The 25,329-nt window shown below is 35.1% G+C and overlaps 1 protein-coding gene across 1 annotated transcript; it reads right to left on the bottom strand.

Moving 5' to 3' along the window:
- Positions 1-1,357: 1,357 nt before the first annotated feature.
- Positions 1,358-2,603, bottom strand: LOC131820728 (heterogeneous nuclear ribonucleoprotein A1-like). Its single transcript, XM_059156417.1, has one exon. The coding sequence runs from the start codon at positions 2,592-2,594 to the stop codon at positions 2,217-2,219; it is 378 nt and encodes a 125-aa protein (XP_059012400.1). The 5' UTR covers positions 2,595-2,603; the 3' UTR covers positions 1,358-2,216.
- Positions 2,604-25,329: the final 22,726 nt, after the last annotated feature.

The following is a 25,329-nucleotide window of genomic DNA, read 5'->3' as shown; positions in this document are numbered from 1 at the left end:
ACTTCCTCTTTGCTCTCTCTCTGAATTTTCATAGTATAGCAAAAATAGTCAATTTTACAAATTTCATTCATTTATTTGCCACATCTTCTTGGGTAAGTATAATCAGGAAACCACCTTGAGCATTGGATTTCTGTTGAAGCCATTTAAATGAAGAAATAATCTTAATGATTTAAAGTGCTCCAAGCTATTAAAAAAAAAAAAAAAAGTTTGTGCCCTTAGGTCAAATGCTTAAAAACCAATTGCTATACATATGGTCAATATATAATTTGTCTTCAAAGTCTATAGAAAAGGAAGAATTGAACTTTTATTTGGAGGAACAGAATTGAACTCTTATAGGAAATCTTATGGGAAATCTTATGGGAAATCATGTAAGTTTTATACTATTTGAAAACATATTATGTGGAAAATTAGGGAAGAGAAGTAAAAAAAAAAAAGGGTAACTAATTTTAAATTAGAAACCAATTTAATATATTTCCAAATTAATTTCTAATTCCCTGGAAGGCTAATGCACTATTGATTTAGAGGGGAAAAAATGAAAGTTATAGAAACAGTCGTCCTTTTTCTTCCCCAGAGTGAATTATATTTGATGGTAAATCAATATATTTTATATTGAAAATTATTAGAATGTCTGTCTCTCAAAATGTTTCATTATAAAGAACAAAAAAATATTATGAACTCACAGATGTGAGGCAAAATTTGTACCTGTTAAAATTGGTGATAATGTTTCAGGTGTGGTTCAGTTTGAAGTCAAGCATGTCAAAATATTAAGATCATATATGTAGAAAATTAAGCTCATGGATATGGTCCTTCTTGTGTTTCTCTGTCATATAATATAATACATGAATACCTTAAAAGTGAAGTAGACTACAAGCTTTCTCTCTGATGAGTCGTATCTTGATAAAAATTGGTAGATTCACTTTTATTTTATTTTTTTGAATATTAAATCGTTTATTGATTACACATGATAATGGATGATACTCAAGATTTAATCCCATCTATAAATTTTATCTGATACCATAATTCAATTTAGATATATTGCATAGGATGTGCCAACAATCATATTAATAACCAAATAAACTCCAGGACTTTGCTTGGGTGACCTTTTAATGGTGAACTCCAGGTCACAACACATTAACTGTCAGTTCAACTACACCAAGGTTTGTGGAGACAATGGCTTCTGTGCCCAAGCAGGTTGCAAATAAATTTCGAATGGAACCTGGCATCTAACTTCACACTATTGGGGTAGTATACCAAGATGGCTTCAGAGTAGACTAACTTTACACAGCACATTCAAAAAAAAGACACATTTATTCATCGTCATGATCAGACTATTACATTTAACAATCAACAGCATGGATGCAAAAGAAAAAATCTACATTAAAATCCTTTGTTGGAATGCTTTACACTTTCCACAGAACAGAAACTAAAATAACCTGTTATACAATTAGTCACAAATACAGTCCTCGAGTTTTTTTGCCCATACACATGAGTATTGTCTAAAACATGTCTTTTTTGTAGCAGCTAGGCCCTGCCACCACTGTGCTTGGCTGAGTTCACAAATCTGTTGTAACCTGTAGCTTCCCTGTCACTTCTCTGGCTCTCCTCTCCTGCTAAGCTTTGTTTCCTGGCAGTAATTAAAACCTTCTGCCACTGCCATAGCTGCTGCTGCTGCTGAAACCACCATAGCCACCTTGGTTTAATGGTTTGGCGAAGTATTGGCCTCCACCACCATAAGGGCCAGAACTTCTGCCTCCAAAATTGCCTCCTTTCATGGGTCCAAAATTTGAGGATTGATTGTTGTAATTGCCAAAATCATTATAGCTTCCGCCACCTCCAAAGTTGCTTCCATCATTACCAAATCTGTTATAGCCATCCCCACTGCCACCATATCCACCACCACCTCGACTGCCACCAAAGCCACCTCGACCACTGAAGTTTCCTCCATGACCAAAGTTGTCATTCCCACCAAAATCACCTCCACGACCACCACCAAAGTTTCCAGAACCACTTCGACCTCTTTAGCTGGATGAAGCACTAGCCATCTCTTGCTTAGAGAGCGCTTTCCTTACTTCACAGTTGTGGCCATTCACAGTATGGTAATTTTGAATGACAATCTTGTCTACAGAATCATGGTCATCAAATGTTACAAAAGCAAAACCCCTCTTTTTGCCACTGCCTTGGTCAGTCATGATCTCAATCACTTCGATTTTCCCATACTATTCGAAATAATCTCTTAGATGATGTTCTTCAGTGTCTTCTTTAATGCCACCAACAAAAATCTTTTTCATAGTTAAGTGGGCACCAGGTCTTTGAGAATCTTCAGAGACAGCCCTCTTTGGTTCCACAACTCTTCCATCCACCTTGTGTGGCCTTGCATTCATGGCTGCATCCACCTCCTCCACAGTGGCATATGTGACAAACCCAAAGCCTCTGGAGCACTTGGTGTTCGGATCTCTCATTACCACACAGTCTGTAAGTGTTCCCCATTGCTCAAAATGGCTCCTCAGACTCTCAACGGTTGTTTCAAAGCTCAGACCTCCAATGAAGAGCTTCCGCAGCTGTTCAAGCTCTTTGGGAGACTCTGAGTTAGACATGACCGCGGTGGGAGGGGAGACTTTAACGATGCTTACTCGGTGGTGTCCACGGGCAGAAAGGAGTAATCTAACGAACGTATCTCGGTATATTCATTTTTAATTAAATAATTTGAAGTATAAATCTTTGTTTTGAAATTTTTATTTTTTTAATTTTTTTTTATTTTTTATAAACATATATTTTTATCCCCAGGGGTACAGGTCTGTGAATCACCAGTGTTTTGAAATTTTTCAGAGACCTATTTTATTTTTTGGATGTGGGAAGTACGGGAAGTTCTGAGTTTAAAAATCTTTACTATTTTTCCTTTCTTTTTGTTTAAATATTCACATGTTCCATTTTTAAAAGCAGGAGAAAAAACTTATGTCACAAGTCCTTTTGTATGAAAACCGAGTTTAAAAAAAAAAACAACTATCTGCTACTGTATCTTATCAAATATCAAATTACTTAACCTTTCACTTTGGGCACACCAGAATCTTCTTTGCAGGTATCAGTTGTGTCTATTCTGTGCAAAATTTTTCCTTTCATTGCTCATAAGGCCCACATCACTGCTCTCCAGCCGTACTGGCTTCCTTTCTGTCCCTGAAAGGTATCTGGAATAGTCCTGTCTCCAGGTCTTGGCACTTGTTATTTCCACTGGTAAATCTTTTTCAACAAAAATTATGTTGGCTAATTCCTCCACATTCATCAGCTATTTTTACTAATGTCCCAGTGTATGTAAGGGCTTTCTCAACTTCCTTATTTAGTAATTTTATCCTCTCCCAGAACTCCTTTTCTTCCCGGTTTAATTTTCTCCACTTAATTGCTTACCTTTTATTTTATTTTATTTTACTTTATTATTTTTAAAGATTTACGTATTTATCTGAGAGAGAAAGAGAGTGCAGGCTTGTGTGTGAGAGGGTGGGCAACAACCAGGAGAAGGGACACGGGGAGAGAAAGGGACAAGCAGACTCTGCTGAGTGGGGAGCCTGACTGGGGAGTCCAATTTGGGGGTCAATCTCGTGATCCTGAGATCATGACCTGAGCAGAAATCAAGAGTTGGGAGCTTAACTGACTGAGCCACGCAGGCTCCTTCCCATTTATTTTAATGTACCTTGTGCTTATTCATTTATGGATTTTCTTTTTTCACTGAACTGTAAGCTTTATTAAGGAAAAGAACTTCTGTCTGCTTTGCTGATTGCCTTATTTCCAGATTTACAATAAAGTTTATCACATAGGGAAGGGTGCCAAAATATTTGCTGAATATTGTTGAATGAATAGGCATCAAAATATCTGAACTATTTGTTCAATTCTGAACTTTTTAAAGGCCATAAATGCAATTCTTGTTTGAATTACTTTATGCAGCAGAAAAAATTAGTAGTTTTCTGGTAAGTTAACTTACAAATACACAATGAGTTTACTGAATATGCAAACACTTCATTTGCTCTGAGGAATTGGAGAAACGTAATTTCTAGATGAAAAGAAGGAAAATGTATCTTGTCTAGTTTTTAATTTGCTTTCTCTTAAATAGCCTAGGTTCTGCATAGTCTTTTGATATATACTGATAATATTGATACAGTCTATGTCACTCACTTTACTTGAGTTGTGCTATATTATTACCTTGTTGTTTTAGGATATGTAATGTTAACTGCCGAGAACTCACACCCCTTGCTTCTTGCCCCACCCCTGCCCTGACTCCTCATTTAGTCTGATTACTTTTTAAGAGTCTACTTTGGCCAGACAAAATTGAAACAGTATCTTTTTTTTTTAAGGTTTTATTTATTTATTTTTTACAGAGAGAGAGGGGGAGACAGAGAGAAAGCTTGTGCCCACAAGGAGGGGGAGCAGCAGAGAGAGAAGCAGACACCCCGCTGAGCAGGAAGCCCAATGTGGGGCTCCATCCCAGGAAACCTTGATCCCAAGACCCTATGATCATGACCTGAGCTGTAAGCAGACACTTAACCGACTGAACCCCACCGGGGGCCCAGTATCTTGATAGAAGGTAATCCCCAGAATCTTCTGTCCCTACAAATTTTCAGGTTTAAATCTTGGAATCCCAGGCTTGGTTGAACCACACATCATGTCACAGTTTGGTGCTGTCTGTCAGTAATGACTCCTCCACTAGCTCACTTTCCATCTGTGCTTTCACCTCCTTGGGATTTATCTCAGTCTTCAGCTTTGGCTCTCTCTGAGCTACTGAGTTAATCATTTTCCATTTGAAAATGTATCTTCCTTTCCTTTCAAAATAGATACACGATTTTCAAAGCAGAGCCTCCTGACCAGATCCGGGCCCCAGGATGTTTTCTAGAAAAGCGTTCTCATGAGCAGCCCCTCTGGCTTGCATTATTCAATCCTTACAGATGAGAATGATATATTCTTGTTCCGAAGCTCTTCAAAGTTCAGATTTAAATGCAAAATCTGGATTGGTTTTATTCCTGTAGTTTCAGTTATGACTGTTTTAACTGAATGTGACCTAATCATCAACACACAAAACCATCTGCAGCTTCTTAGTGCCTGGAAAGACCAGTCTCAGCTGTTGCATTCCTTTTGATGGGTCTGTGCACCCTCTCTTTATATCTAAAGCCTTCGTATGCAACTTTCTGTTCCTCCTTTTTATTGTTCAGCTACCTTTGAGGCATATGGCTGTGACAGGAACATTTTCTAAGCTTTTCTCTTTCTGGTGAGGACAGAGCTGGTTCCATGCTGTCTGTGATTTGACTGAACTCTGTGATTTCACTCTCACACACACTTTCTGCCTCTGGCTCTTCAGATTCATGAGTTAACCATTTAATACCAACTATTTTAAAGACCATTTATCCATTAATTTTGCATGCATTATTTACTACCTAATCACTTTAACTCATTCCGGAACACTTGGATGCCTAGGCATGTCGTTCAAGGTTAAGACTTGAGTCTGACTTTGAAGAAAGTATGTATGCCTCTTTCTCTTCAGCTTTCTCCTCTCAAGTTGTTAATTGTTGGCACACCAGGGTGGCTCAAGCAGCTGTCTCAGGCTCGGGTCATGATCCCGGAGTCCCGGAACTGAACCACGTCCAGCCCTACATTGAGCTCCACATCTGGCTCCCTTCTCAGCAGGGAGTCTGCTTCTCCCTCTGCTCCTCACCCCACTCCTGCTCACTCTCTCTCTCTCTAATAAATAAATAAAGTCTTGAATAAAATAAAATTGTTAGTTGTTGAGGAGAAAAAACTTGTTTGCTGTACAAGAGATGTCTGTGAATTATAGTTTCCTCAACTCAGTTTTAAAAAGGATTTCTATCTTGTTCTTTCTCCAGCTCCTTTAGGTGTAGGGTTAGGTTGTGTACCTGAGACCTTTCTTGTTTCTTGAAAAAGGCTTGTACCGCTATATATTTTCCTCTCAGGACTGCCTTTGTTGTGTCCCACAGATCCAGTGCTCCATGTAATACATGCCCTCCATAATGCCCACCACCAGGTTCACCCAACCCTCCACCCCATACCCCTCCAAAACCCTCAAATTGTTTTTCAGAGTCCACAGTCTCTCATAGTTCATCTCCCCCTCCAGTTTCCCCCAACTCACTTCTCTTCACCTCCCCACGTCCTCTGTGTTATTCCTTATGCTCCACAAATAAGCAAAACCATTTGATAATTCTCTCTCTCTGCTTGATTTATTTCACTCAGGATAATCTCCTCCAGTCCTGTCCATATTGATACAAAAGTTGGGCATTCATCCTTTCTGATGGAGGTAAATATTTTGAGAGACTTGGCTTTGAGATAGAACTGAAACATTCAAGGAAAATTGAAATATTGAAAAGCATTTGAAGTTATAATAAAATTGCTATTATATTAGCTAAACTTTAAGGTGTAGAAGCTAAAAATTACAATGTACTGGATAAGGGTCAAATAGGACAAGCACAACTAGCATACAGTACAAATGAGAACAGATATTTTTTTCTTTATGATTCTTATAAGATTTCAAAAAATGTGCTTATCTGAAAGTGGGTAACTCATTTTGAATTTTTATGCCATTATAAAAGAAAATGAGTCATGTTTGTTTTGTACAAACATATAATTATTGATGTATTCTTTGTATTCCAGTTTTAAGTATTTGAAATCCATCCTTAGGATTATCTATTTGTCATTTCTTCCACTTTCTGGGTTTAGTAAAAAGGAATAAAGAAAGACAGAGAGAGGGACGGAGGGAGGGAGAAAGATTATCTTCTGTATTTAGATGTAATTTGTGAAATGTTTAACTTGTCAGGATTCTAACAGTGCAAGCACCCGGAGTAAAGGTAACTGGAATCAGGCATAGCATTCTAGGTAAATGCAAGGAGAGCTGAAGAAATTTGAACTCTTATAAATATAGATTATAGATATATAGCTAACTTTCAGTGTATTCATGTTCATTCCTCAGTGCAGCATTCTTGTTGAGAGACTGAATTGAATCTTTGGTCACCTTGAGACATAGATATAGCAGAATTAGATTGTTAAGACAAATAACCAATAATCAAAGTGGTTTGAAATTTATACCATTATTTTACTTTTCCCTTTTGCTCCTGAGTTCCCATGCTCACCCCATGATGCAAATACTTTTGCTTTAATCAATCTTCTGTCTTCTACAAAACAAAGCCTCACTCTTTTGTAATGTAAAGTCAAAATTTATCTTGCCAAGAGGATTGAATATGTTCTAATTTGGGCTACATCTTTTAGGTGTGTCTATAAATAGCTCTACCATTTGTGAAAGATTTGACTAGTCTCTAAAGTCATTGAACAATTAAATCAAATTAGTTCAATCTATAAATGTAGTGGTATAATGAAAAGAAAATGTTCTCTGTTAATCAGTAATTTTAGATTAGAATTCAGACTCTGCTCCTTGCTGGCTTTATAGCTTTGGCCAAATTACTTAAACTCTCTGAGCTGGTTTCATCATGTATAAAAAAGAATTATAATACTTAACAGCTGTGTTAAGAGTACAAAATGAGATAAAATATGTAAGAGGGGTCTATAACACTGGTAGGTACTTATTATATAGTACTATATATATAGTACTATATAAATATATATATATATATATGGTATTATAAATAGATGTTATTTTTCCCTTTGTTTTATACTAGAATCCATTCTCCAACACACACACACACACACACACACACACACACACACATGCACGTTGTTTTATTAATCTATTTAATTAATTTACTACTAATAATTAAAATAATTAATTTATTGGTTAAGTAAATTAAAATGGTCAAACTAATTGTGTATGTGAAGAAACTCCGTATATTTCCTCTGTGTGGACATGACTTACTTGTACTGATACCAAATCCATTTAATAATGTTTAATGTAGGGGCGCCAGGGTGGCTCAGTGGGTTAAAGCCTCTGCCTTCAGCTCGGATCATGGTCCCAAGGTCCTGGGATCGAGTCCCACATCGGGCTCTCTGCTCCGCAGAGAGCCTGATTCCTCCTCTCTCTCTGCCTGCCTCTCTGTATACTTGTGATCTTTGTCTGTCAAATAAATAAATAAAATCGTTAAAAAAATAATGTTTAATGTAAAATTATTTAATGATAGCAAATGTAATAATACTATATGTTGCATCATTAAATTATACCCTCCCATGAACTAACTTTCATCAGTTCAATTCAGAAACTTTCCTTCCTAAAAAGAAGGCTTTACAAAAATTCTGGGCAACTTAATAACTTAATATTTTGAAAAGCTTTTCTGTAATTTCCAATAAATCCAAAAGTTTTCATAAATCTGTGAACAGTGGCAAAAGCCACAATAAAAGATATGAGAAATGTCTGCCCATGATGAGTTCTTCCTATTGTGTTTTTTCTTGTTAGCTTTCATAGGAATGGTCTCAGTTTTTTAATAATAAAAACATTTTTTTAGATAATAAGATTATAAAAAATATGTAGCATAATATAACAATATGTCAAAAATGTAACCACCTGTCACTAATGGTAACCAGTACCAGCATTTTGTGAGCAACACCTTAGCCCCTGTTGTTGATAATAATGGTAATGGGACAGAGTGTTACTTAAAAAGTCTTTGTGAATGTTCCTTTGCTTGAATTTTGCTTGGATCAAGATATTGCTTAACATCCAGGATGTTGTTGATGCATATCATATTGTGGCTCCGATGAGATTGTGATTGTCATTAATCTCTGCTTCTATTTAATTTTCATTATTTTAACAGTGAAAGGGAGCTGCAGTTCCCGGTGGGATAGGTTCTCTTAGTCATAAAATCATTAAGTAAATAAACCTTTAAAATAATAAAATGACTTTTATACCTGTGATTTTTCTGTTAGGTCCTGACTAAATACTAAAGTATTTAGCTTTTCCTTTTTCCCTTATTGAAATAATGTTTGATTTATCTTTCTTATATATATATTCTCTCATTCAAGGAATTTGTTCTTAATTTTATTTATCAATTTTACTAATTTTCTTTTTATTAATACATGAATTTCAGATTTTCTTATTTAGCAGTAACATTTGTAACCTATGGGTACTGTTCAATTTATCTATGGCTTATGGGTTTAAATGTGTAGCAATTTCAACACTATTTTGCAGTTATTTCTGTAGTTTTAAAATGGTTTTTCTCTTGACCTAATAGTTCCCTCTCTTTTATTTATTTATTTGACAGAGAAAGACACAATGAGAGAGGGAACACAAGGGTATGTGGGAGAGAGAGAATCAGGCTACCCATGGAGCAGGGAGCCCGATGTGGAACTCAATCCCAGGACCCCTGGATCATGACCTGAGCAGAAGACAGAGACTTAACGACTGTGCCACCCAGGTGCCCCTAATATTTCCTTTTAAAAATATTTCTAATTAGTTGTTTTTGTTAGTATTTTGTTCTTTATTTTTTTGATTCCTATCTCCTATTTCCCCCAGCTCCCTACCTATCTCCCCTCTGGTGACCATCAGTACGTTTTCTATAGGTAAAGGTCTGTTTCTTGATTTGTGAGTGTGTGTCTCTATCTTTTTCTCCTTTGCTCCTTTGTTTTGTTTCTTAAATTCTACCTATGATTGAGATCATGTGGTGTTTTATTTCTCTGACTGACTTATTTTTTTATTTAAAGATTTTATTTATTTGACAGAGATCACAAGTAGGCAGAGAGGCAGGCAGAGAGAGAGGTAAGCAGGCTCCTTCCTGAGCAGAAAGCCTGATGCGGGGCTCGATCCCAGGACACTGTGATCAGAGGCTTAACCCACTGAGCCACCCAGGTGCCCCTCTCTGACTGACTTATTCCACTTAGTATTATACTCTCTAGATCCATATGCTGTTGTAAATGGCAAAATTTCATTCTTTTTTATACTGAATAATATTCAATTATGTATATATACCATATCTTCTTTATCTAGTCAATGGATGGACACACGGGCTGCTTCCATAGTTTGGTTATTGTAAATAATGCTCCACTCTAAACACAGGGGTGCATGCATCCCTTTACATTAGTGTTTTTGTACTTTGGGGGGTAAATACCAGCAATGCAATTCCTGGATTGTAAGGTAGTACTTTTTTTAAATTTTAATTCCTCAGTGGCTACACCGTTTTGCATTCCCACCAACAGTGCATGAGTACACCATCTCCTTACCAACACTTATTGTTTCTTGGGTTGTTGATTTTTTTTTTAAAGACTTAATTTCTTTGACGAAGAGAGAGAAATCACAAGTAAGCAGAGAGGCAGGCAGAGAGAGAGAGGGGAAGAAGCAGGCTCCCTGTGGAGCAGAGAGCCCCATGCGGGGCTCGAATCCAGGACCCTGGGATCATGACCTGAGCCGAAGGCAGAGGCTTTAACCCACTGAGCCACCCAGGCGCCCCTTGTGTTGTTGATTTTAACCGTTCTGACAGTTGTGAGGTGAGTTTGTAGTTTTTATTTACATTTCCCTGATGATGAGTGGTTTTCATGTGTTTGTTGGCCATCTGTATTTCCTCTCTGAAGAAGTGTCTGTTCATGTCTTCTGCCCATTTTTAACTGGATTATTTGTTTGATTAATTGGCCAGTGTATTACTATGTGGTTAGTAAAATCTTTGTGTTATTTCCAGATCTTTTTATATTTTTGAGAATTTTTTCAGAGAAAATTATTAAATTTATTATTAATTTTTAAAGTTTAAAAATTGGAGACTTTGAAAATAATGTTCTATTTGCATCAGAAAGCATATTAAGTCTTCCAATACCATTGCAATGCTGTGATGTTCATCCTTACACATTTTCTATAGTATTTGTTGTGAACATTTAAATAGTGTGTTATTTATCAGCAAATATTTACATCTCCTGTATTACATGTCAGGCATTTTTGTAGGTGCTTCACAAACACTTATCATATAAACACTATTGTTATATTCACTTTACAATGGAAGAAACTGAAGTGTAGAGACATTAAATGATTTGCTAGAACAAAGATAAATCTGTATTTAGATCTTAGTTATGGTTGTCTAACTATATAATTTGTTCACTTAAGCGCATTATTATAGATTGTATCTTTCATCATTATAGTGTCTCATTCTTTAACTAAATGTTACATTAGATCAAATGTCATCTGGTATTAATACTATAGCTATTTCCCGTCTACTTCACATGCTTTTATATAGTAATTCATTGATTAGCTTTCTGGGCTACTTTAATTCAATCTGGGTTTTTAGATTTCATGAATGAAGGAATTGGTTTGTTTGTTGACTACAGTAATGTAGGATGTATATCAATGCTTTGTCTCTTAGGCTTAATATACACAAATGTTGACACAAGAACATTCTAAATGTTATTTGCATATTTGAGTTTATTTCTTTAATAACATTTTATGATTTTGATCTTACTTTCCTTTTTTGCCATTTGTTGAGTTTTGACTTCTATTCATTTTTAGATCTTCTGCCCTTCTTATTCTTGTCCCAAGTAAATTAGAGAACATAAAATTTGGCTTTATTTCTATTTATAGATAAATTCATGAATGTTAATAACATTTTCTTTTTTTTTTTTTTAAAGATTTTATTTATTTATTTGACAGAGAGAGATCACAAGTATACAGAGAGGCAGGCAGAGAGAGGGAGAAGCCGGTTCCCTGCTGAGCAGAGAGCCTGATCCCAGGATGGCTCGATCCCCAAACCCTGGGATCATGACCTGAGCCGAAGACAGAGGCTTAACCCACTGAGCCACCCAGGTGCTCCATTAATAATATTTTCATTCCATTGATATTTTTGCATCCCATGAGAGGTTTGAAAATTAATATAAGTAAACTTTCTTGACTCTCTTTTTCTGTCTCCCTCTAGGTTATGGCTGGCATATGACAATAGTAATAATACTGTTTATTATGACAATGCTGATATTGATGTTGAATGTCATTTTTCCTTAGGCTTTCCCCTGTTCTGATGGTATTTGACATATCAGTGAGAGTTCAGTTACTTCATCATTTGGCTTTCATTATTCTGCTTATGAATCAGTAGCACATTTTCGTTCCCCAAGTTCTTGTTTTGAGTTTCTCATCTCACTAAGATTCATCTCCAGGTCTTTCCTTTTTAAGGTTAGAAGCTATGGCAGAATAATGTAAGATCCTTTGATTATTCAGACATTTTAGTCTACAGAGCCCCAACCAAATAAAGGATTTTGCTATGCACGCTTGTTTCCATCTATATTTTGAGTTGTCATGCTCCTCAACAGAATTTCATTTTCTTTCGTTTGCTTGAGGTATGAATAGGTCATTTTGAATTTCTTCCTCTTATTTTCTGCCCATTATTCCATAATCTCAATGAAATGAAATGTATACCACTTTCCAGCATTCTCACTTTTTTTTGATATCATATGCCTCAGTTAGTATGATTATAAATTATATTTATCCATGGATTTGGAACAATAGGTTTGTAAATATTCCATAGTTTCTTATTTTCTTACTGTATTTATTATTTTTTTCATCTCAAAAAGCTTCAGAGAGAGAAATTATAAAAACTGTACTCTGAGGGGCGCCTGGGTGGCTCAGTGGGTTAAAGCCTCTGTCTTTGGCTCAGGTCATGATCCCGGGGTTTGGGGATCGAGCCCCGCATCAGGCTCTCTATTCCACAGGGAGCCTGCTTCCTCCTCTCTCTCTGCCTGCTTCTCTGCCTACTTGTGATCTCTGTCTGTCAAAATAAATAAATAAAATCTTAAAAAAAAAAAACTGTACTCTGAGATATTTTGTGCAAGTCCTTTGACTATTTTATATTATATTCTATGTTAGTATTTGAAAATAACTTTAAGACTAAATTTTAAGTACTCATATTATCAAGTATGAATTCAACTATTATAATTATTAATTTTTAAAGATCTCAAACATCAAGAAGTAGAATAGCCTTAGAAATTGGAAACAATTTATCATTCATTAGGTTGTTGCTTCATTAGGCTAGCCATTAGTTAACATTAAGAATGCATATGTGGCAATGATCTAATTATGCCTCATAGTATAAAGAGAAACACCACACAAAGATATTTAGATCACAATGCCTGTGCTTTCTTTTACTATTTTCTATTACACCTCTGTTTTAAGTGACTCATGGATAAACCTGTCATTATTTCTTGTGGAAAATATGTTTAGAATATGCAAGTTAGGAACCATACTTTCTCCTTCCACCCACAGTATTCAATTAAATTTTTATTTACCTCTTTGTTTTATTGAGGCAGCAACAGAATGATAATGAATAGTGGCTCCTGAGTACTTACTTCATTACCAGGTAGTGGTAGAGGATTGGCATAGAGAAGGGGCAGTTTATACTATCTCTTATCTGAATGGTCTGGCAGATTCTACAATCTGGCATTCCCATTCCTGATGGTAGTTAGAAACTAAACACAGCATTACAAAAACACAAAAACAAACAAAAAATGAGTTTTACATTACCTTATGTAAGTGTGATAAGTAAAACTTATCTGTATACTCAGGCTATGTTGACCTGGGACAATTTTTCTATAGGTGCTCTCAAAAATGTGAACTTTGTAATTTTCATTATCAGTTCATTTCATTTACGGAGTTACACACACACACACACACACACACACACACACACAGAGAGAGAGAAAAGAGAACAGACAAGACAGTAGAAGAGAAAAGAGAAGAGAAGAAAAGAGAAGAAACAAGTCTCTAATTTTTTCAGCTTCTGACCTCAGAAATTATCAGAGGGATACTACCTAAAATGTGGAAGTTAAAATATTAATATAATTTTGAAATCTCATGTCTGGAAGACAAGAACACTTCATTAGTGAATTTTGTGCAATAGGATATAGAGGAAGCACTGCACTTTACCACAACAATACAGAGAAAGAACTGTTTTAATGTCTGAGTACTGCTTTTAGACATTACTCATATTTTTTCATTGAAAACATTTTTGCAATTTTATTGATTATTACAAAATAATACATATAATAAAATTGTTGGAGACTGGGCAGTGGCATATCCTCAATTTTGCTTTTCAGCAGAATAGAACAAGAAGCATTTTTAGAAAGTCCCAACTCATTTTGCCTGTCATGTCTTGCTTAAGAGCAACTAATTAGCAGAAATGTTCATATCAAACATTTATGGCTAAACAGTATATTAAGGACTGTAAGGATTATAAATAGGACAAAAACATTTCTAGTCATAGTGATTATACAACTGAATAAAATATAAAGATACAAGTTTCATTAAAATACAATTCAGAGGAAGAAAATAAGACACCTATCTGATTAAGCAATCTTCATCTTGAGGTTGCTTTGAAATTAGGTATTAATGAGATTGTAAGGCATACTCACAGAACAGAGAGTTTATTTTAGATCTGTCACTATAGAACGTTAGATAAGTATTTTCTGTGCCTTATTTTCTTTATATCTAATATGGAAATAATCACAATAATTATCTAATGGGTTATGAAATGTATCATATAACATCTATGAAGATGTTGCTTGATAATTCCTCTCCCACAATTTCAACTGGAACCCAGAATCCATACAGAAGTTGGGTGATGCAACACACAGGTTATGCTCCTTATATATACAAAACAAACCCCTCATTTTGTGAATTCATACCTATGTCTGTAAGTTCAAAGTGTTTGAATCAATATCAGCTCTTTAAAAACAATGCAATATCAACAAATATTTAAAATTGACTATTCTGTGGTCTTATTTCCCCTAAATCAAAAGTTTGTGTTGTATTAATGAATTTCTTGAATAGTTGGTAAATAATAGTACTAGCAGCAGTAGCAGTAACATTTATGAAATACGTACCATGTGGCAAGCATTGTATATGGGTTCTATGTGCTTTACATGTATCATTAAGTATTCATAGATACCATGAGAAAGAGAGATAATATTAGTTATGTTACTTCTGTATGCATTCTTTGAATTTTTTCATTTAAAGTTATCTTTTTGAAGTTCATCCATATAGATGCCTGTAGCTATAGGACATTCATTTGTAAGTGCCAAATTGTTTTCCAAACTTACTTTTGCCAGTTACATTTTCACCACTAATAAATGAGATCCGGGAGTGCCTGGGTGCAGTCAGTTAAGTGTCCTGTTCATGATTTGGCTTGGGTCATTATTTCAGGGTGGTGGGATCAAGCTCTCTCCCTCTGCCCAGTCCTTCTGCTCAGGCATGGGCGTATGTGCTTCTCTCTCTCTCTCAAACAGATCTTTAAAAATTAATAAACAAACAAACAAACAAGATTCCTTTGCTCCATATACTTGTGTTATATGTAGTGTCAGATTTTTACATTTTTGCCAACTTAGGGGTTGTAAAATACTTAATGGTGTTTTTATTTTTTAAAATTTTCCTAGGGGCACCTGGGTGGCTCAGTGGGTTAAAGCCTTTGTCTTCAGCTCCGGTCATGATCTCAGGGTCCTGGGATTGAGCTCCGCATTGGGTTTTCTGCTCAGCAGGGAGCCTGCTTACCCCTCTCTCTCTGCCTACCTCTCTGCTTACTTGTGATCTCTATCTGTCAAATAAATAAATAAAATCTTTAAAAATAAAATAAAATAAAATAAAATTAAATTAAATTTTCCTAACTAATGAAGTTGAATGTTTTTTAAAATGTTATTTGGCCATTCATATTTCCCTTCTATGAAATGTCTGTTTTTTTCTTCTTAATGAATATTCTTTTAATATTGGAGACTTTATATATTTTAAATACTTACTGCCAATTGTCATTGCAAATACCTTATCTGGTTTATGGACTGACTTTCACTTTTTAAGGTGTCCTTTGAATAGCCTTAAAATTTCTTAATGTGGTGGAACTTACATTTCCCCACTTTTGGGTAGGACTTTTTATGCCAATTTAATGGCATTATTTACTCATTGAGGCATATAGATGCTTCCCTACTCTTTACTCAACATTTTTTTTTTTTGCTTTGCATATGTACTTTAATTTCAGTAAAACTAAACCTGACATTATTGTTTGTGAATGTTGTTAAGTAAGAAAACTATTTAATTCTTTTCCCGTAAGAAACCATTTTCCCATTATTTAAGAACCATACTTTTCCCACATATCTCCAATGCCACCTTTTCAGATATCAAGTTGTCATATATGCCTGGTTTTCTTTTTGCTATCTCTCTCCTTTCTGTATGCTTAATTTTCTTTATGCTTGTCTCTAACCTAATTTCTACAGGTTTATGAGAATTTTTGAAGGCTTATTGTTCCTTATGATATTATTCTTTAAATTTTCTTGGCCTTTAGTTTTCCTGTATAAAATTTAAATCAACTCATCAGTTTCCCACAGAAAATTTAAAACTTATGCTCAGTAACAGCATTGAATTATAGGAACCTGTGGGGATCATCAAGAATTTTATAATGTGTGGCTTCCTTTCAATGATCACAATACATCTTTCCATTTAATTAGGTCAGTTGACAGACTTTCAATAAAGTTTAAATTATTCTCTATAAAGTTTGTGTCCATATTTTACTAGGTTCATTAGTAAATATTACATACATATATAAACACGAATATATATAAAAGAAATGTCTTTTTTCTGTATTGTACTATATTAATGTTGCCTCTGTATGAAAATTCATTTTCTTGTTTATTACTTTTTCACTAGCCACTTTGCTAAACTCTTACATTAACTATAATAATGAGATGGTAAATCCTTTCTCTGCATTTCTCTCCCTACATATTATAGATAGATAGATAGATGATAGATAGATAGATAAAGATAAGATAGGGGCACCTGGGTGGCTCAGTGGGTTAAGCCGCTGCCTTCAGCTCAGGTCATGATCTCAGGGTCCTGGGATCGAGTCCTGCATTGGGCTCTCTGCTCAGGAGGGAGCCTGCTTCCCTTCCTCTCTCTCTGCCTGCCTTTCCGTCTGCTTGTGATTTCTCTCTGTCAAATAAATAAATAAAGTTAAAAAAAAAGATAAGATAAATAAATAAATATATATGATCACATAATCTTAACATACTTATCAGCCTTTCTTTACCAGCAAAGATTCTCCATAAAATGTTGAAAGATAGTGGGGATCTTTGTCTTTTTCCTTCTTCTAAGTAAAATTATATACTCTTTCACCATTAATTTGGTATTTGGGGAATATTAAATAATTTTTGGTGAAAGTTTTTTTAATTAATTTAATTTATTTATTTGACAGAGTTCACAAGTAGGCGAGGCAGGCAGAGAGGGGTGGGGGGAAGCAGACTCCCCGCTGCTCAGACAGACTGATGCAGGGCTCAATCCCAGGACCCCGAGGTCATGACCTGAGCCGAAGGCAGAGGTTTAGCCCACTGAGACATAGAGTCTCCCCAATTTTTTTTCTTTTTTATCCACCTTTTATAAGGGAGAACACTAACCTTTGTTACATAATTTTTTATCTTAGATTTTCCTTCTGTATGGGTTTTATAAACTTGTTTCTCAAATTCATCTAAGTGCAGCTCTATGATTATAAACTTTCAGAGGAGGGTATTATCATTACTACTTATTTATTTATTTATTTATTTATTTTCCCTTCCCAGACCTGAAGTAAAGCTGGTTTGTCCTGCAATCTCACTTGGCTGACTGACATTTTCCCTTCTACTTCACACTGCCACTGAAGCTTGGTCCCTTCAGGAGTACCACCTTTTTGATGGGGGGCTCAGATCTAGCTCTACAACTGTGTGCAGGCTCATGACCTAAATTCAGGCTATTGCCAGCCTCTCAATTTCTACTTTCCAGTCATCCATTTTTATGCCAGCACCACCTTTTATATCCAGTTTCTGTAACATTTTGAATTAAGTTCATGATGGCTAAAAGTTTTAGACTCTCCCAATTCCCCCTATTTTCTTTCTTTTTTAAAAGATTTTTTATATTTTAGAGAGAGAGTGTATGCCTGCACATGAGTGGGGAGCAGCAGAGGGAGAGGGAGAGAAGCAAACTCCCCACTGAGCACACAGCTTGGCTTCATCTCATGACCCTGAGATCATGACCGGAGCTGAAATCAAGAGTTGAACGCTTAACTGTGTCACACGCATGCCACTGATTTTCTTGAAGGCTCAGTGATGTGTTTAAAAGTGTATTTGTTTATTGGATTCATTTTTTTTAATACAGTGCTACATTAGTGTCTGGTATATACTATAGAGATTCAATACTTGCATACAACACCAAATACTCATCACATACATCATTAGTGTAAACCTAATCCCCATCACCTATTTTACTCATGGTCCTTTTTCACCTCCCCATCAGTTTGTTCTCTACAGTTAAGAGTCCATTTCTTGTTTTGTCTCTCTCTCTTTTTTTTTCCCCTATATTCATTTGTTCTATTTTTTAAATTCTATATATGAGTGAAATTCTATGGTATTTGTCTTTCTCTGCCTGACTTATTTCACTTAGCATTATACTCTCTAGTTCCATCCATGTCATTGCAAATGACAAGATTTCACTTTTTATGGATGAATAGTATTCTACTATTTATATATCATTTCTTTATCTATTCATCAGTCAATGCTTGCATAGTTTGGCTCTAGTAAATAATGCTACTATAAACAGAAGGATGAATGTGTCTTTTTGAATTGGTGTCTTTGTATTTTGAGGTAAATATCCTTAATTGTTTGAAAAATGCCAGTTTGAAAATACCCAGTATTGTGATTTCTAGATCATTGGGTAGTTCTATTTTTAAATTTTTGAGAAAACTCCACACTGTTTTCCACAGTGATTGCACCAATGTTCATTTGCACCAAGAGTACACAGGGTTCCTTTTTCTCCACATCCTCACCAACACTTGTCATTTCTTGCATTTTTTATTTTAACCATTCTGATAGGGATGAGGTTATATATCTTTGTGTTTTGATTTGCATTTCCCTAATGATAAGTGATGTTGACCATCTTTTCATGTGTCTGGCGGCCATCTGTATATCATCCTTGGAGGACTGTAGTTCATGACTTCTGCCACTTTTAATTGGATTGTTTGTTTTTAGGATGTTAATTTGTATAAATTCTTTATATATTTTGGATACTAACTCTTTATTGAATTTGTCATTTGAAAATATATTCTCCCATTCACTAGGTTGCCTTTTAGTTTTGTTGATGGTTTCCTTTACTGTGCAGAAGGTTTTTATTTTGATGAAGTCTCAATGGTTTATTTTTGCTTTTGTTTCCCTTCTCTCTGGAGATATATCTTAAAAAAATGTTGCTATGGCTGATGGTAAAGAGGTTACTCCCTGTGTTTTCATCTAGTATTTTTACAGTTTTTATATATGGTGTGAGAAAGTGGTCCAGTTTCATTCTTATGCACGTAGCTGTCCAGTTTTCCCAATGCCATTTATTGAAAAGACTGTCTTTTTTTCCATTGCATATTCTTTCCTGCTTTGGCAGAGGTCAATTGACCATGTAATTGTGAGTTCATTTCTGAGTTTTCTATTCTGTTCTATTGAACTATGTGACTATTTTGGGGCCATTACCATACTGTTTTGATTACTACAGCTTTGTAATATAACTTGAGGTCTGGAGTTGTGATGCCTCCAGCTTTGTTTTTCTTTTTCAAAATTGCTTTTACTATTCAGGGTCTTTATGGTTCCTTATATATTTTAGGATTGTTTGTTTTAGCTCTGTGAAAATGCTATTGGTATTATGGTAAGATTTATATTAAATGTGTAGATTGCTTTAGGTAGTATAGGCATCTTATTTTTTATTTATTTTTTATGTTATGTTAGTCACCATATAGTACATCATTAGTTTTCAATGTATAGACATTTTAACATTTGTTTCATCCAATCCATGAACATTGAAAGGGATTCTATTTCTTTATGGCTTTTTCAATTTCTTTAATCAGTGTCATAGTTTTCAGGGTACAGATCTTTCACCCCTTTGGTTAGGTGTGTTCTTGTGTGTGTAATTATAAATGGATTGCTTTCTTAGTTTGCCTTTCTGCTGCTTCAATATTAGTGTACAGATATTCAAGGGATTTATGTATATTGATTTTGTATCCTGCCACTCTATTGAATTCATTTATCAGTTCTAACAGTTTTCTAGTAGTCTTTAGGGTTTTCTATATATGGTCCCAGATCATCTGCAAATAGTGAACGTTTTACTTCTTTCTTGCCATGTTGGATGCTATTTATTTATTTATTTATTTATGTTTTTTCAATGTTCCAAGGTTTATTTTTTATGCACCACACCCAGTGCTCCATGCAATATGTGCCTTCCTTAGTACCCACCACAAGGTTCACTCATCCCTCCAACCTCCTCCCTTCCCAAACCCTCAGTTTGTTTCTCAGAGTCCAATCTCTCATGGTTCATCTCCTCCTCTGATTTCCCCCAATTCAACTTTCCTTTCCTTCTCCTAATGTCTTCCATGTTATTCCTTATGCTCCACATGTAAGTGAAACCATATGATAATTGACTTTCTCTGCTTGTAATATTCCACTGTATATTGTATATTCCATTGTATATATGGACCATATCTTCTTTATCCATTTATCTGTTGAAGGACATCTTGGCTCTTTCCACAGTTTGGCGATTGTGACCATTGCTGCTATAATCATTATGGTACAGATGGCCCTTCTTTTCACTACACCTGTATCTTTGGGGTAAATACCCAGTATTGCAATTGCAGGATCATAGGGTAGCTCTATTTTTAATTTTTTGAGGAATCTTTACACTATTTTCCAAAGTGGTTGCACCAACTTGCATTCTCACTAAGAGATTTCCCCTTTCTCTACATCTCCAACACTTGCTTCCTGTCCTGTTAATTTTTGTCATTCTAACTGGTGTAAGGAGGTATCTCAATGTGGTTTTGATTTGAATTTCCCTGGTGGCTAATGATGATGAACATTTTTTCATGTGTCTGTTAGTCATTTGTGTGTCTTCTTTGGAGAAGTGTCTGTTCATGTCTTCTGCCCATTTTTTAACATGATTATCTAGTTTTGGGGTATTTATTTTGAGGAGTTCTCTATGGATCTTGGATATGAGCCCTTTGTCTGTAGTGTCATTTGAGAATATCTTCTCACATTCCGTGGGTTACTGTTTTCCTGTCTGTGCAGAAGCTTTTGGTCTTGATGAAGTCCCAAAAGTTCATTTTCACTTTTATTTCCTTTGCCTTTGGAGACGTGTCTTGAAAGAATTGCTGTGGCCAATGGCAAAGACGTTACTGTTTATGTTCTCCTCTAGGATTTTGATAGATTCCTGTCTCACATTAAGGTCTTTCATCCATTTCCAGTTTATCTTTGTGTATGGTGTAAGAGAAGGGTTGAGTTTCATTCTCTACACATAAATATCCAATTTTCCCAGTGCCATGTATTATAGAGACTTTTTCTTTTTTTTTTTTAAGATTTTATTTATTTATTTGACAGAGAGAGATCACAGTAGGAGAGAGGAAGGGAAGAGATCACAGAGAGAGAGGAAGGGAAGCAGGCCCCCTGCTGAGCAGAGAGCCCGATATGGGACTCGATCCCAGGACCCTGAGATCATGACCTGAGCTGAAGGCAGTGGCTTAACCCACTGAGCCACCCAGGCGCCCTGAGACTCTCTTTTTTCTACTGGATTTTTTTTTCCTGCTTTGTTGAAAATTATTTGAGCATAGAGTTGAGGGTCCATTTCTGGGTTCTATACTCTGTTCCATTAGTCTGTCTGGTTTTATGCCAGTACCATGCTGTCTTGATGATCATAGTTTTGTAGTAAAGCTTGAAATCAGGCAACATGATGCCCACAGCTTTGTTTTTCTTTTTCAACATTTCCTTAGTGAGTCAGGGTCTTTTCTGGTTCCATACAAATATTAAGATTATTTGAAAAATGCTGGTAAAATTTTGATAGGGATGGCATTGAAAGTATAGTTGCTGTGTGCAGTATGTTGAATCCCTTTTATTTCTTTTTGTTTTCTGATTTCTATGGGTAGGACTTCCAGTACTTAATTGACCAAAAGTGATGAGAGTGGAGTCTTTTTCCTCCTTAGGGAGAAAACTCTCAATTTTTCCCATTGAATCTGATGTTTGCTATGGGTAAAATGATTTTTTTTTTTCAAAATTTATTGAACACTTAGTGGTATTTTTTTGTTGTTGTTGTTTTAAGTGGGATAACTTTTCAGACTAATTATTGGTCTGCTGGAGACAGGAATCATCTCAGTAATTTAATAGTACTTTTCAACATATCCTTTTACTCATTTTGAGTAGTTGTTATGTCTATGCCATCTATTAAAGTCATTTTTGTTACTAATTACACATTAAAATTGTACATTATCATAATATTTCTTATCTATCATGGTCTAATTTACATTTCCTTCTTCAAAACTACTCATTGTTGTGCAAGTCATCCAGCAATTAACCATGTATATCTTCATGACATTTTCTCATCTATTGTTTCCTTAGACTATAATTACACTTTTCTGTCATTTAACTGTGAGAACAGTTAATCTGTGTTATAATTATATTTAGACTTCCTAAATGCTAATGTGGTGTTTTGTGCATCTTATATTGTAGTCAGGATATGTGATGCATGAATTACATTTATACTTCCTTGAACAGATATGTTCATTTCAAAATTTTCCATGTATTTTTTCAATCTTCTTTATCTTGGCTTTCACTTTCCTTTTTTTTTTCCACATGGGTACCAAAGTTATTAACTAATTCTGAATATACTTAATGAAACATAAGAAATGCCTTCACTTTTTTCCTAAAACCATATTCTCACCTATTAATCTGTATAATATAATTGACAAGTTTTCATGTTTTCAGTCGCTTTTAGACATAACAATAGACTTATTTAACAATATTGTTATATAACAGTGATCTCATCATATTGGAAATTATGATGAATTTTCACATTTAGAAGTACAATTTTATTTATAATTTCAGTTTTATGTCCAATTCAAGTATTTTTTTCTCCTTTTAGCTGTACTTTGACTTGTACTTCAGGAACTTATAACATGGAAAGAAAGGTGTGATATCTTCTTTAAGTCTTCCTTGATATCTACTTGTTTTGTTTCCTGTCCTCTAGATATGATATAGGGTCAAAAAGGTTAGATAAAGACAATGCTTAAAAGAGTGATATTGTCATAATCCATCCATAACTACCCACTGTGTGGCCCACTTTTAGATGTTTGCATTCATGGAAGTATTTGCATTTCAACGTTCCTGTATTATTAGCTAATGCTCTCTCTGGCAAGTGTCTTCCTATGACTGCCTCTCATAATCTTTCCTTAGTGTCCCACCCATAGACTTCTCCTACTACTATCCTAGCAGACAACCCTTATGGCTAAGGTATCTTCAAGATTATATGGGCCAAGCTAGCTCCCCATGAGAATTTCTTGCTTATCCTGAGAGAAAGGAGGGAAGGAGTATATCTTATCTGACTATTAATTTGTTTCTTTTTATCATGTAGATTCATTATGAAGATTCTTCATCTTCAACTACCTTTTGGTCTTTAGACTTCTCTAGACTAGAAGTAGGCATCCAGTTTTTAATTCACATGCTTATCTATTTCCCCGGGGATATACTTAGTTTCTCCCAAGAATATTCTAATGGTGCTCTAATATTGCTGGTAATATAATTTATTAGTTTAATCCACTCAAAAAGTATTTACTGAGTACTTACTTTATATCAGTTATTGTTTCATCACTGGGATTATAGGTGGGGTTGTGTATGACTACAGATGCTCAGTTGAATTTACATTTCAGATAAACACAAATAATTTATCAGTAGAAGTATGCAATATTGGGAACATATTTATTAAGATTATTTGACATCATCTGAAAGTAAAGTTTAACTAAGGGTCCTATATTTTATCTGGCTACCTTAGAAATGAGAGTATATAAAACAGATACAGCCTTGTCTTCATGGAGTCCAACATGAGGCTCAACCCTGGGACCTTGAGATCATGACCTGAGCCAAAAGCAGATCCTTAACCAACTGAGCCACCCAGGCACCCCAATGGAGCTATATTCTAGTAGGGAAAAATCAATCCATCCATTAATCATATAGTGATAAAGGCAAAAAAAAAAAAAAAAAAAAGGATAGAGTACCAAGGGCCTAGTGTTGCTATTTTATATGTATAGGTAAGCCTCAGTACCAAAGAGACTTGTGAGCAGAAAGTGGAAGAAAGTGAAAAGAAAAAAGAGAGAGAGAAAGAGAGAATGATCAAGGTATAAGAACAAGCAAATGCAACGGAAGTGAGGTGGAAGCAATTTGTGGCACATACAAGGAACAACAAATAAGGAAGTAAGTAGTAAGGAAAGTTAAAAAAGTGTAAGAGAAGAAAGGTTCAAAAAGGTAAAAATGTGGGAGTGCTGTGTCAAAGAAGGTGCAAGTTTAGCTAGGTCACTTAACTGCTGTAAGGACTTTAGATTATGCCCTAGGTGAGATGGGAATGTCGTGTAGTTTTGAGAAACAACATTGATAGTTATCTTTTTAAATGAATAATTTTTAGCTACTGTCAGGGGAAAAAAGGTTTTGAGAAGGGTGATTACAAAGACAGGATGTATAATTAGGAACCTAGTTCAATACTTGGCAAGTGTTGATGGAGGTTTAGAACAAGGAAGTAGTGTCAGAGAGAAGATGAAAGGAAATAAATGAATCCTGATTGAAAATTGAAGGCAGAATTTTTAGAGTTTTCTGATTGAATGCCGAATGTAACAAAAAAGGCCAAAATTACTCATAACATTTACTGGAGAAACTGGAAGAAAAGAGTGATTTTAACAATGATCGGGAAGATTATGAAATGTGTGTGGGGAGAGTGTGGAAATAAGTTCGGTTTTGGGCATGATGGGTTTGCAATGCTAGAGATCCAATTGCAGAGAATGGATCTGTGGTTTGATTGATTTTTCTGGGAAGAGTTCTGGTCCAGAGATAGCATTGGGAGTTGCCAGTGTTTAAAGGTATTTAACACAAGAAGATCAGCTGAGACAACTGCCTCTTCTTGTAGGCTACGGTTGTTTTTCTTGGAAATCTTTTCACTTTTTCTGTTGGGAGTGACTATTTTCATTTCATTAAAAGAAAGGAAAAAAAAAAAAAAAAAAGGAAGGAAAGGACCTGGAAGGAAGGACCAGGAAGGATCTGGCTCTGTATATAAAGTATAGAACACTGAGAATATTCAATATTTCAAAACATAATATTAGTTTCCCAAATGATATTTCATAATTAGAGACTGAAATCTTCAACATCCAAGCTAAATAATCACTAAAACATAAACGTATCCAGTGCAAACAAAATCTGTAATATATTTTTAATAAAAGATGGTTTTATAATTGTAAGAAAAACCTGCTTCTTAGGCCCTACAATATACAAATAAAATACACAAAAGGTAAATGCCACTCAAATCCTAATAGACTAAAGGCTGAGATGGAACATATTTCCATCTTTCAAGGTGAAGAGAGAAAAAACAAATACCTTCTTATG

This window comes from Mustela lutreola, chromosome 1 (assembly GCF_030435805.1).
Source record: "Mustela lutreola isolate mMusLut2 chromosome 1, mMusLut2.pri, whole genome shotgun sequence".
NCBI classification, from domain to species: domain Eukaryota; kingdom Metazoa; phylum Chordata; class Mammalia; order Carnivora; family Mustelidae; genus Mustela; species Mustela lutreola.
Note: the sequence above shows the minus strand (reverse complement) of the source record. Positions and strands in the feature narration are given on the sequence as shown.

Coding starts and splice junctions, on each gene's coding strand:
- LOC131820728 (XM_059156417.1), bottom strand. CDS start 2,594: ATGTCTAACTCAGAGTCTCCCAAAGAGCTTGAACAGCTGCGGAAGCTC.